The sequence below is a fragment of the Pteronotus mesoamericanus genome, unplaced genomic scaffold (genome assembly GCF_021234165.1).
Source record: "Pteronotus mesoamericanus isolate MK-2021 breed Mesoamerican mustached bat unplaced genomic scaffold, CSHL_Meso_final contig_42, whole genome shotgun sequence".
Lineage (NCBI taxonomy): Eukaryota > Metazoa > Chordata > Mammalia > Chiroptera > Mormoopidae > Pteronotus > Pteronotus mesoamericanus.
Window position 1 is genome coordinate 11660418 of NW_026555157.1, and position 14770 is coordinate 11675187.

General features: G+C 33.8%; 1 protein-coding gene across 1 annotated transcript in view; it reads right to left on the bottom strand.

The window, feature by feature from the left end:
• ZPLD1 (zona pellucida like domain containing 1) overlaps positions 1 to 14770 on the bottom strand; it is a 46441-nt gene that overhangs the window by 11622 nt on the left and 20049 nt on the right. Inside the window, exons 3-7 of the mRNA XM_054577242.1 lie at positions 11768 to 11988; positions 8806 to 8987; positions 7051 to 7123; positions 2096 to 2193; positions 585 to 665 (exon numbers count right to left, since the gene is read on the bottom strand). Coding sequence (XP_054433217.1) covers positions 585 to 665; positions 2096 to 2193; positions 7051 to 7123; positions 8806 to 8987; positions 11768 to 11988 — 655 coding nt within the window. The remainder of the gene's footprint in view (positions 1 to 584; positions 666 to 2095; positions 2194 to 7050; positions 7124 to 8805; positions 8988 to 11767; positions 11989 to 14770) is intronic.

Below are 14770 nucleotides of genomic sequence, written 5' to 3' on the forward strand. Positions count from 1 at the left end.
AATGTTTTTATGATCCATGCTCCCTTTCCCCAAATGTAGATTACATTCACTCTATCACTGTCTTTTGGGGAATGAAGTTGAAGTTATTGGCTCTGATAAAAAAGAAGTAGTAGGCTATTTCATACTTTCATATTAAATACTGATAAAAGAAAAAAAGCATTTTGGGGTCTAAATTATCTAGACCATTGCTTTAATTTTACTCTCCTTTTGACATGCGATTAGACAGTCTAGCTGTGGATAAATAATACCCTCCCAGTGCCTTTCTCTTATTGCCAATAACAGCCTAGCCATACTTTTCCTAGTATAGTGAAATATTCCCATATGACCTAACCATGAATAAAACATCTTTGATAAAACTAACTTACTTGCAACTCTCATTCAACAATAGCCTTATCAGCATTTTGTGTTGAGAACTGTTCTCTACTTTTGTACTTCCAGCTTTATAAGGACTAAAATTTCAAAATGTAAAACTTTAAATTTAAAAACTATAAAAGTACCCTATAATTTGTTTCTCTGACTTATATTTTCTAATTGAATTATCTACAGTTGGGTCTTTGCTATCAATGAATAACTTAGACACCTACCTAAGGAAGAGATCATACCGTGTATCATCATTTGGGTTCCCTGATGGGGTTGTGTAGCAATAATCCATGAGGACATTCCATCTGCAGGAAGAGGCAAGCATGATCTAGAGTCAGAACCCCTTCTGGGTGTTAGTTGCTAATCTAGGGCAAGTGAATATTGACAAAGGTCTTACCCCATGAAATACCATTAGTTATTTGCAGAGGATTCTTATTTATTAAAATATTCTCCTAAACTGAAATATGTTTTAAAATCTGCAGTAAAATGATATCCTGCATCAAACAAGGTTAAGGCTAATAAATACACACAAACACACACACAGGTTTTGTACAAGGCAGATGAATGGTAAAAGCCGGAGGAAACAAACCAAAAACTGAACTGCATAGCTGTTTCTAAGTTCACTGGGAACAATGGCTTTTTGTTTCCATAAGTTACTATAGTCTCTAACAGATGACAAAGGATATTATAATCCCACATACAGCAAAGGAGTCTGGTGCATAAATTATGCACTCTAACTTATGCCAGATTCAGTGGGGGCGGGAGTCCATATAGACACTGGGTTAAATATTTAGGAGAAAGCCACAAGGCAAAGACACAGCCTTCCTCCACAAGGCCAGGTTGTACCTACACTTACACATTACTCTATTCCAACTTTGGTGTTAGAAAAATTACTAGTCCATGGGAACAGAATGCCAATAAAGAGAAAAAAAAAACCCCTCTGCATTTAGGAAGGCTATTTTTAAAAAATCACATATATCCAAGAATAAAGATACCAAGAAGACACAGAGGGAGAAGCTAAAGTAAAACCAAATTTCTAGAGTATACTAATTTCTTCAGGATATGAAGTATAAGTAATAATATGTAAGAAACCCAAAATAAGTCATATCATGCTACAATTTTTTATAGGGCACGATTAGATCTTTAGCTTTTAAATTCCATTTTAAATTAAATGATTTTAATTTAAATCATTTAATTAAATCATTTTAAATTAAATGATTTTAACTGATCATTCTGAATTTTCTAAGGATCATATGAAGGCTGAATAATAATTATTATTTTTTTTTGGCAGAGATGTTGCTGGGGATTGTTCTATATAAATTTGGCCCAGATCCTTACAGAGAGAGTTCTTTGGTTTTTTAATAAATGTTTTATTGAATAGTAACGTAGAGATAGAAAAATGCACAAATCATAAGTGTCCATAAAATGACTGCATTTGATTAATCAATTTGCAGATGAAGAAAATAGAACATTCTGTCATTCCAGAAGATGTCTCATGCCCTCTTCCAGTCACTACCCCTCCATTTTTATGGGAAAAGTTGTTATTTTCCAATTAATGACATAAAATGTGCATCACCCTTAATCTTTGTAATTTGTTATTTCTGTTTATTAGCATGCCTAAATGGTATGGTAATGACAGTATATTTGAAATTAAAAATGAACAAGCTAACTTTCTGATTCATGAGATTTTAGGCAGCCAAATGTTTTAACCAACAAAAGATGAGTTTGAAAGTACCTGCCGTCCAGGTTGGTGGCTTGCACAGCTGCAAATACTTTGGTTTTTAAAGGTAATCCTATACTCGGGATAATTAACTGCTGGCTGTAGGTTGAATCCTAATGATGAAAAAGTAAACAATCCATCATTACCTTTTTAACAACAGCATATTTACCACTTAAAACCATAATGTCATAAAAAAAGATGGACAAATCAACATAAATCTACCAAACCAGCTCCATAAAGGACCTAGTTAATCTTCTAGTTCTTGTCAAAACTGTCTGAAACCATATCCAAGTAACAAATTCCATGTATAACCCAGCTTACTATACATGATGGTAAATTTTCAGTGTATTTAAATTATACACAATTGTTAATAGTCAATCATTAATGTGTTCTTTGTTTAATGTTCAACTGTCAATATTCAGTTTACTTAAATTAAAATTCCAATTATTTAAAAAGTTTTTTTTTAATTATATCTGTTTTAGTTTAAGCCTCTCACCACTGGAGTTGTGTATCTTTATAGACTTAATAATATTTACCCCAAATTACTTATCTGGCAATTTGAAGTTACAAAATTTAATAGAAAACCAAAAAATGAGACCAACATGTTCTCCAAGTTGCCAAAAAGCATGCCATAGAGTTTCAGAACAAAATTTATTGGTGGTTACTTATAGAAGGATAGATACCTGAGAACTTGATTTTACCTTTTTATCCTTATTTGACATTCATTCTAGAGAGCTATTTGTATCATTCCCCAATGTGCAGTAGATTAAAGTAGCAGATTACAGATTGAGAAGTGACTTCTTCAATGTGTTGATAAAGAAAAAGGAGACCAAAAAATGTGGAATGCAAAAAAATTCTAAAAATGTAAGCTGTCAAATCATTTAGTCTGGATGCAAATTGTTTCCCCCAATTCAGTAACTCTGAAGGTATTGTTTTGCAGCAAAGGGAAGTATTTAATGTTCATTATGAAACCTCAAAGTCATCAAGCAAAGCAAAATACAGAGCATACTCTGTTTCTGAAGGCAGGAAAGAAAGCAACAGACTTTGAATTTTTGAAATTAAATCACTAAAGTTTTGTATGCTTCACTTTTGAAAAAGCTGTATTCATGTGGAATATTTCATTCCCAAATAAAGCAGATAAATGGGGGATTATATGCTGTACTTATTTTCTGTATTTCTGTGATAAATAATAATAGTTTCTTTTCCCATTTTGGTAGGTATGTTTGTTTAATTATTTTTATGGCTCTCTTTTCCAACTTCTCCAAGTAATCCATTCTTCATTAACTATACAAAACTTTCTTCTTATATATGCATCAGTATTGTCCAGAAGAAACTTCTTTACAGGTATTATATTGCTAAGTCACTTGCAAATTATGTGGCTCAGTTGAGGTTTAACTATGAACTATTAGGTTTTTTTCTTCTTAAAATTGCTTCTAACAGGTAATTAGCTAACTTTATTTTGGATTGTTGCCTTTACTCTTCTTAGTAAAATACTGTCCCTAAAATAAATTACATTTATTTTAGAGTTTTTTCCTTCAACTTTCAAAAACATTCAGAATTAATATAACTTTATATCAAACTTACTATTTTTGTGTCTGTTCAGATGACTAATATTTAGATACAATTCAAATTCACAAGGCCATCCTCACTTTCCATTTCAGGAGAGAAGAAAACTGACATATTTATATTTCTCAGAAATAAGGCCACAGTTCCATTTGAAGCAAGCCTCATATATGGAAATAGCATAATCAATACAATCCTTACTTGTTTTCTGATAAATTTTCCTAAGTATATTTACTGAATTCCAGAATACATAGGAACAAACCGTTGCACTGAATCCAAATAAGGTAGTTACAACTTTCCTTTCTAAATGAATAACCAGAGAATAAGAATAGTAGGTATGTAATGCAACTTTTCATCATTCCTAAAGGTTAGATATGAGAAGCTGCATGTGAAATAGGAAAGCATGGCCCCTCATGGTCGTGAAAGAATATTTAATTTGAAATGCTACAATAAAATTACATTTAGGTAGCTAAATGTTAGTGTCTAAAACAAATAATAAACATGATTTGCGGTCAATTAGTGAAAGTATAGTAAAATTTTTTTCTATTATAAATTACTAGTTTTTTAATGTCCTATCACATGGCAAAATACAATGATGGTACCATGTTAAAAAAAAAAAGTAGTTTGGAGCAGTGAAACTTTTCTGTAATGATGGACACATGTCATAGACATTTGTTGAAATCCACACACAGAATATACAACATTAAGAGTGAACTTAAATGTAAATGATGGGCTTCAGTTAATAATATATCAATATTGGTTTAACAACTTTAATAAGTATGTCCCATAATAAAATAAGAACGTGGGTGCAGGCAGAGGAGGCCTGTATTTTCAGATCAATTTTTCTGTATTACTTAAAACTGCTCTAAAAAGTAAAGTCAGTTAATTTAAAAAATAGTTTGTGGGGAAATGGTTGAATTCTATTAAATAACTGGTTAATAAATGTCTTTTAATATTCAATTTAATTTTTATTCAATCATTAACTATACTTTTATTGCAGACTGATTAAAGATGAGAAGTGTGTGGGCACTATTTCATTGAGAGTCTGATATCCAACAATTTATCTCACTATAGAATTAAAATCTTAAGGTTATCATTAAATTACAGGCTTTTGTTTAGCATTAGGATTCTAGAAAGTCTTTGAAGGATTATGCTTGTTTTCATTTGCTGTGCAAAAACTTTTTAGTTTGATGTAGTCTCGTTTGTTTATTTTTCCTTTTGTTTCCCTTGCCTGGGAAGATATATCAGGTAAAGTATTGCTACAAGCTATGTCCAAGATTTTGCTGCCTATGTTTTCTTCTACTATTTTTATGGTTTTGGACAATAAGTCTTTAATCCATTTTGAATTTATTAATGTGTGTGGGGTAAGAAGGTGGTATAGTTTCTTTTTCTGCACATATGTGTCCAATTTTTCCAACAACATATTGAATAAAATATTTTTATTTCATTGTATATGTTTGTTTCCTCTATTGAATATTAATAGACTAAAAATGTGTGGGTTTATTTCTGGGCTTTCTACTCTTTTCCAATGATCTGTGTCTGTTTTTATGCTGTTCTGATTACTATGGCCTTATAGTATAGTTTCATATTAGGCAGCTTGATTCCTCCAACTTTGTTCTTCTTTCTCAGGATCACTGTTGCTATGCAATGCCTTTTGTGGTTCCATACAAGTTTTTGGAATATTTGTTCTTGTTCTATGAAATGCGTTACTAGAATCTTGGTAGGAACTGCATTAAATCTATAGATTGCTTTGGGGAGTAAGGACATTTTAATGATGTTAATTTATCCTATCCGTGAACACAGTATGTGCTTCCATTTATTTGTATCCTCTTCTATTTCCTTCTTCAGTGTCCTATAATTTTCCAAGTATAGGTTTTTACAGCCTTGGTTTGGTTTATTCCTAGGTATTTTATTCTTTTTGAAGCAATTGTGAATGAAATTGTTTTCTTATCTAGTTAACAATGGGACAATTATATTATTTCTAATGATAAAGAAAAATTTTAACAGCAAAGTTCTCCTCAAATTCACACTTCTAAATTTTTATTTTCAGCTTTTACAGTGACAGAATAGTTTAATTTCACAGAAAATAATGATGTCATTAAATAGCCTGTTGGTATATTTTTCACTTTTTTTTTAAGATCAAGAATTGTCCCTGTTTCACTCAATTATAACAAATCATATTAAACCCACATAACTCAGGGAGCTTACACATATAAATGAACAAATAGAAATTTTTCAATTTAAAAACATTGTTCACAAAAATAATAATTATCTGGTCATATTGGGAATGAATATTGGCACATAGGGGTAAGCAAAAGTAGGTTTATAGTAGTGAGTATGCAAAACAGTTTATTCTTATATTATCAGTTATTAATTATTGTATCATTCTCCATACAAACAACTGTTTAAACCTATTTTTGCCAACCTCTGCATTTGCTGAGACTGTAAAACCAACAAACTTGGCAGCTTCTTACATAAGAAAGTTTAGAAGTGACAGAAAATCATACCAACAAAAGCAATCCATTCCGACACATTTTAATTTGTTGCTTAGAACTCTGTGGTATCAGACTACAAACTTATAAACATGATTTTAAAAAAATACCTTTGGAAAATGTTCTACTACAGTATTTATAGCTCATTATATTCAAAGTACAACACACTGACTTTTAAATCAGTTGCGTGAATTATAACTCAGTGCCATGATGCCATGAATAATACTGTAAAAATCAGATTCATAATTTACACAAATGGTTGATAGATTGAAAAATTGATATTTAAATCAGACATTTAAAATGTATGAATAAAAATTTTAATCAACATGAAAATATCATTTAAAGGATTAATGTTAGAGTTATAAATAGAAATTCATGTATTTTTCACAATTTGCTGCCACTATTGATATTTACATGACGAAAGTTTAGACAGTACTATGTAGTCAACCCAAATTATTTCAAATGTGACAGAATTGACATTAATCAAAAGCCATATTAAAAATATTTAACACATTCATCACCAAGCTTGCCTCCAAAAGTATTATTTGGACTTCTCCTAAGTTTTTATCATAAAAATATTATTTCCCAAATCTTGACTCTGACCATGGCTGCACACACATACACACATAAATAAATATATACATTTAACAGGAGATAGGCACTTGAAATAACTGCAGAATCCGAATCACAATTATGAAATAAATTTAAATTATTTATCAACTTTTAGGAAATAATGATGTTTCTATTATATCTTTATCACTAAGGATATGAATATGGTAAGAAAGATAGATAAATGTTAGCAAAGTGTAATGAGGTTAATGTGGTTTTCAGTAGGTTTTAATGTAAAATGCATTCACATAAATAGTTCCTGAGAATGGTAAGAGAGAAAATAACATCTCTCACCCATCAACTTACATTATAAAGAAGCAAGTTCAAAGTGCTTACAAATGTACCATTGTTCTCTCTCACAGATATAGCAGCTGAGGACCTAAAACAAAGTTACAAAAAAGAAAAGCATTGAAGAAATTTTAAATTAAAAGTTTCAGCTATCCCTTAATGTTGTACTTCAAGCACTGAAATTCTTGAGTAAGCCTGACATACTTAAGTAGGCTTGGAGTAGGCATGTGGTTTAAATCACTACAGGTAGACAATCAAAGAGAAAGTGTAGTCCAGTAAAATCAAATTGCTCTTTATGATATTTTTATTTATAAATATATCTTATTTCTATTTTGTGTTATTTATATGAGACTTTTTGTAGAAAAACTTCATTCTAAAAGAATTTGAATCTGATATGAATACAATTTCATCAGTTCCATTAAAATAGAAGTTTCATGAGATCAGGAATTTTGTTTCACTTTGTTCACTGCTAGAATATTGCATAGTACATATAGATGTATGATAAATATTTATTAAATAATTGAATGAGCTCTGACTGGTGTGGCTCAGTGGACTGAGTGCCGGCCTGCAAACCAAAGGGTCACTGGTTCAATTCCCAGTCAGGCCTCAGTTGTGGGCCAGGTCCCTACTAGGGGACGCGCAAGAGGCAACCACAGATTGATGCTTCTCTCACTCTCTTTCTCCCTTCCTTTTCCTCTCTCTAAAAATAAATGAAATATTTTAAATAATAATTGAATGAATGTCCATGCATAGTGAAACTCAGGTATATGTTTAGTGGAGAAGTGGGGAGTGGGTAGAGTAAGAAACTATAACACCCTAATGACCTACTTTCCTCTACACTTATACCCTTTAGACCCAAGGCCTTTCTTTTCTTCTTTTCCACATTAAAAACTTACTTTTGACCAAGATGGTTATAATTGTTGTGTCATTAAAACTAACTATGAATATTTTTTTATCTGAAGCAAAATGTGTTCTTCACTTTCCCTTGTAACTAAGATTAAATAATAATTACACCTTTGTAATAACAAACCCTAGAATTGAAGAGGGAAAGTGTTAACTCAATCACCCCATTTTTTAAAAAATATTTGACAAGTCTAAATGACTATTTTGTAATGTGAATATAACTCTGTCTTGGAATATGTGCTTTGGCAATAATGAATAAATATATAACTGCAAACAAACACTATGACCTCGGTGTATATCTAGAAATCTTTTGCTCTGGGTGATGCCACCTTTCTTGGGGAATCATCAGTCCCTGTGCAGGTGACTCCTCAGTAGAAGGAACTGAGACCCCAGACAGTGAGACAGCAAAATACAGCAATGAGGGCATATGGCAGAGACTGAAGCCAAGTAGGCCACAATAATGTAGTGACTGGATGTACTACACACTGGAAATATGACAGGCCCTTCTGTGCTGCGTAAGTGCCCAGAGTTCTTAGGTTCTTGGGCAATTCTGAAGGGTGCGAGGAGACCCCAAGGCAGTACCTGATTAGTTTGAGCCTGGTTTACTTTGGGGGAAAATATATATAATAAATATGTAAAGTATAGAGTATATATTGTATCTCTTGAGCTATTGATGTGGCTCACAGCAATTTAGATGATAGATGATAGATAGAAACTAAAGACTTAATAGGGTTTTCATTACATTAGTTTGGCTACTTTCAATAAATCCTTCTAAATAAATCTCTATAAATCTTTATAAGTCCCTTCAGGGTAAGAAATGACTCAAACATAAAGACAGAATGAGACACCAAGAATATAATGAAAACTTACGAAGCAAGCTGTGTATTATTAACCAGGTATTCCAATGGATAACTACAACTAAATTTGTAAAGAAGCCCAGGTAGATAGCTGATGATTGTTGGTGGATCTGGAGTGTCAATATATCCTGAAATATTTCCTATTTGTACTGAAGTTGTGTTTCCATAAGCACTGACTCCAGGAACTGTGGATACCTGTTAGAATGGTAGATCAAGGTCAGTGTTTAAATATATATATATATAAATCTAGCCATTTCATATTGAGAATAAAACATTAGACTAGATCATTTCTAGACTGTCTTTCGAATATAAAATACCATGATTTGGAGATTAAACAAACATAATGCTATCTTTACGTGATTATATATGTCTTAACTAAATAAAATTTTATATTTACCAAAGACAGTTTACAAAAAAAAGGAGAGAGATTATATGTTCAGAGTGCTATAACAAGTGATTTGAAAATGTTCATGATAATTCTCAATTCTGTGGCATGGTATCAAATGCCACTATTAATCTGATCTTGCTGCCTACTTTAGCTTCATAGCTCCAGGCTCCACTTTTGTTAATAATTCTCCAGCCGCAAAGCCCTCCTAGCTCTGGCCTTTGAACAGACTCCCTCTGTTCCCTCTTTCCCCCACTTCACCATAACATACTCTACTCCTCCGCTGGATCTCATCTTCCCTGGGAAGCTTCTGCCTCCCCCACGCAGTGCCTGGCTCCATCATAGCGGTGGTCGCGGTGCACAAGCAGCCTGCTGACCTGGCCGTCCCCCCAGCCATCATCAGGCCCCCTTGTTCACCTTTGCATCTTCAACGTAGCGCAGTGAGGCCAGCATCTGGGGGCTCCCAAAGTCAATTATGAAGACAAGATTTAAGGTTATAAATTTTCTGAGAGTCAACCTTCTCTGTCGGTTTTCCTGTGTGGCACATGGAGAGTTCCATCTCCTTCCAGGGCGATAGTTCATGCACGGGTTTCACGGGGATTGTGAGCCCCCAGAAGTTATAAAATAGTGTTGTCTAGGTATGTGTGCATTTTCCTGGGACTTAGGAGCTTTCATTCTATTCCCCAATCCCACTAAAATGTAAGAACTACCATTTTAGGAAAAATCGATAATATTCTAGACCTTCATAAACCATAAAGGAATACAGCTTCTTTCACTATGTCAAATACCCATATGACACTCAATAACTTTTAGCACCTATTATGGAGACCTATAATACTTAATTTTTAACAGTAGAATAAACGTTATGCATGAACCTAGGAGCAGATGGGCAAAGCTGAGGCAATTATCTAGCTAATTCACGAATAGAGCTAGAATCATTATGAAGGAAAACATTTTTATTCTAATTTAGTGATTTAGTAGTCTACTTAATTTTCCCCATGTAATATTGTCCTTGGAACAGACAAGAAAGCTGGTGACATCTAAGACAAAAATAGAAAATACTCAGATCCTGCTCCTCTCTCACCATGTGCCTGACTGGCTGGCTAAATATAACAATTCTGTCTGTGAAATACACACACGCACAGAACAATTTTAATACCAGAGTTATTGCTCTCTGTAAAAAGTAAAAGGCACACACACACACACACACACACACACACACTTTGCCTGGCATTCCATGTGAATTGTTTCGTAGGTAGCAGGGCAAGACAAATCCAGAAAAGAAAGCTTGGAAAGGACTCGGGCTGTGGTGGGAGGAGAGGAAACGCTGCTGCTCACCACATGGGCTCCCTCTCCCGACAAGGAAACACAGACAAGTAATAATCAACCCGCATGACTGCTCCTTAGGCCCACTTCATAACGTCTGCACACAACTCAGAGAGATGAGTAAATGTTTTTAATAAAGAGTCAATGATCCTCACGCTGCAGGCTTGGAATGGTCATGGGTAAAATATTCTAGTTGACCTCTGGGAAAAAAATAAAGAAATCTCTTTTTCCTGTCACCCCTCTCTCACTAAGCCTTAAAAACTCTGCCCTTAGATTAGTAAACCTCCCCTCTTAATCCCAAACAATAATTTATAAAGAGGAAAGACCAATTTATCTTCCTTCACTAGACTAAGTGGTTATGCTGTTGTAGCTCCTTTTCGTCTTTGCTAGGATTTATCGATAAGATTATATTTAAACAGGCAAAATGAAAATAATACTAAATGAATTTTAGTGTGACACTCCCCAAATATAACATTTTTACTTCAATTAAATTTAATTCCTAGGAAAGTTAATGACTTATTCAATTCTATTTTTGGTGTTCAGTGCATGAATAAGCAAATGAATAGTGTAGACGAGCAGTTCTCATTCAGGGTGAACATATTTGAAGTGATGTTTTTATATTCTCAATGACTAGAGAGAGTGCTTCTGGGATTTCATGGGTAAGATTGGGAATGATAAACAATTTGAAATTCGAAGGACAGTCGCACACAATGAAGAATTTCACACCAAATATGCTGGCAGCACCCCCCTCTGCCTTTTTTTTTCAAAACACTGGTGTGAATTATTCAATGTTAACCATAAAACCTAGACAATTCTAAGTTTCCCATTCTGTATTTCATTTTTTTTTCTGAATGAGGTCACTAAGAAACGATAGTCCAAGTGATTCATTGTCAAACTCACTGGAACAAACAATTTTTGTATGATAAGATACTTTCATAAAAAGCATGAAGAACATAGCTAACGACATACTGTAGAGAAATATTCAACAATGTCACTCACACAAAATAATGTTGCTTAGGGCGGCACAACCCATCTCAGGCTCCTCAACTGCCCAGCTACAATAAAAAAAAGCATTTTTGGAAAATAAAATTGTATGTTCAGGGGCAGAAGCCTCGAGCAGGCAAAGGAAAATGATTTGTTCAGTTTTATTGGAATGTTTTCTTGAAAGATAGATTGAACTTCTGATTATTTCATGAAATGGGGAGTTTGCTTCTTTTTTTGAGTTATGACCCCAACCTAGCACACTATCTCACAGGAATCTTACCACTAAGTTATTGCCACAGCCCTCCAAGGTGCTGAGATTGATGATGAAAATAACCACTGCGGGAAAGGTGTTGTTATTGATGAAACCCCTGCAGTGGGAATCCCCATGCCTTCCGTTGAGGGCCAGATCTGTTTCAGAATAACCGGAGAAAAGGACGGTGCAAAAATTAATCTTCATTGTAATGGCCTGCACCCCACAGTAGACACTGATGTCTCGTTCAGCTGAAATAAAAATACATAAGAAACCAAACATAAGTCACAAATGCATAGTAGAGGATACAAGTGTAACTTTAACATCCCCTGATGTATTTATTTGCCCACCCCTCAATCTTTTTAACTCAGTCCTATATTTGAATATACCATAATCCAATGTGAAAGGTATTAAGAAATGTAGCTAGGAAAAGGAGTCTTTGATTTAGTTTAGGAAGTGATCATTAAGTATAGAGATTATAGTTCATCTCTGTTTGATATATAGTAGATATGCACTAAATGTTGGTTGAGTATCATCAAATGATTAGAGAATTTAGTGGAAAAATGTTACTGAGGAAGTTCAGAACTAAAGTAAGAAAATTATTCAGATCTCCTGTCTAGAGCAGTGAGACTCACCACAGCGATGCATTTTCCTAGTATAAGGAAAAAACAATTAAAATCCATCCTAAACCAAAATTGTTGAGCACTTTGCTATTTTGTAACCTATCTTATTTAGGATGTAGAAACAAAAGCCACCCATCAGAATTCCATTTTATGTTACTTATAGTAAATTACACTAGAGAAAGAAAATGAAAAAATAGTTTGCTGATACTGTAAACAAAAATGCATAGCCTACTCTAAATAAAACTTTGCCAGTCACCATGCCTCAATACAAGGAGCTCGCTATGAAAATGTAAGCACAATTGGCATAGTTTTCCATGACCTGGGTTATCAGTGATGAGATATGTTTTAGGTCTGTAGAGGTGAGCACGTGCACACACACACACACTCACATGTTTTTCATATCTCTGTTTATTTTTCTACATGTAATGAAGAAAATATATGTAGAAAATGGAGAGGTTGCCTGCTAAGTAAGTCGTCAGAAGCAGACGCTTTTACTTTTATTGGTTATGAGAACTGTTAAAAGTTGAATTGTGCCCCTCCCTCAAGAAAAAAAAGAAAGATACAGTAAAATCCTAACTTCTAGTACCTCAGATTGTGACCTTATTTGGAAATAGAGTTATTCAGATGTAATCAGTTTAGCTAAGGTCTTACTGGAGTAGGGTGGGCCTCTAATCCAATATGACTTGTATCCTAAGGAATTCCATGTGAAGAGACAGAAACACAGAGAGCAAGCCACGTGAATACAGAGAATTGGAGTGATGCATCTCTCAGCTAGGCAGCACTGAAAGTGGCCAGCAGACGGTTATCAGAAGCAAAGGAGAGCCAAGGAAGGCTCAGAGGAATCATAGCATAGTTCTGTTGACACTTTAATTTTGGACCTCTGACTTCCAGAATTGTAAAACAATACATTTCCAATGTTCTAAATTATCCTGTTTGTGGCACTTTGTTATGGAAGCTCTAGGAAATTAAAGCAGTAACCTTGCCACTTTTTTTAAAGTAGAGTTTTTAAAAAATTATTTTTAATTTATTAATTTTAGGCACAGGGAGGAAGAGAGAAAGGAGTGGGGAGAGAGAGGGAGATGGATTTGTCCCATTTATTCATGCATTCATTGGTTGATTCCTGCACATGCCCAGACCAGGGATCAAACCCACAACCTTGGCATATCAGGATGATGCTCCAACCGGCTGAGCTACCTGACTCAGGCAACCTTGCCACTTTCACCACTCTGATAAAAAATCTAAAACGTGCATTAGGTGTTCAGACTGTGGTCACAAATAAAATCCCAATAAAATTTGGCAAAACAGACTTGGTTGCTCAAAAGCAAAAAGAAAAACAAGAAAATTAAAAGTTATTTTTGATAAATGATAGGATTTTCACTTAAGTAAATTGAAGGCATTTGGCATAGAATTAGTTTTCTTAAACACTTCAGTTCCAACATAAGGGTAGAATTAGAAGTGTTCAAGGGTACCTTTCTTTGGAGTATTTGTTCTCTACACAGTTTTTTTTGTTTTTTGTTTTGTTTTTCTGGTAAAGTGAATCATATTTTGAGGATCTGAGTAAGTCAATATGGAGACTTCTATGTTTGGGTATGATTTTAAACTTATTACAAAACAAAGAAAATCTTTTCTTTATGGCTAAAAAGCTATGTTAGGCTAGCTATTATAGAAAACTACAAGCAATGTTCCCCCTTTAGGTAGAATGATAAAATGAATTCATTATATAGTACACTCGATTAAAATAGAAAATAATAAACATGATCTCAGTTGGGAGAGTATCTCCATTAGCCTTTAGCAAAGTTAATGTTTAAATGCAACCATGACTATTTTTATTATATTTCATTGATTATGCTATTACAGTTGTCTTAATTTTCCCCCTTAACTCTCCCTCGACCCAGCGTCCCCCACTCCCTCAAGCAATTCCCTACACTATTGTTCATGTACTTTGGTCATGCAAACATTCTTTGGCTACCCATTTTCTATACTGTACTGTACAGCCCCATAGCTATTCTATAATTATCTATTTGTACTTCTTAATCCCCTCGCCTCTTCACCCATTCTCCTGAACACACCTCCCATCTGGCAACCATCAAAATGCTCTCTGTATCCATGATTCTGTTTCTGTTCTTCTTGTCTACTTAGTTTGTTTTTTAGATTCAATTTTTGATAGGTATGTGTTTATCCATCTTATTGTTCATCTTCTTTTTCTTAAATAATTCTCTTTAACATTTCATATAGCAATGGTTTGGTGATGATGAACTCCTTTAGTTTTTTCTTGTGTGGGAAGTTCTTTATCTACCCTTTAATTCTAAATGATGTCTTTGCTGGGTAGAGCAATCTTGGTTATAGGTCCCTGCTTTTCATGACTTTGAATATTTCTTGCCAATCTCTTATAACATGCAAAGATTTTTTT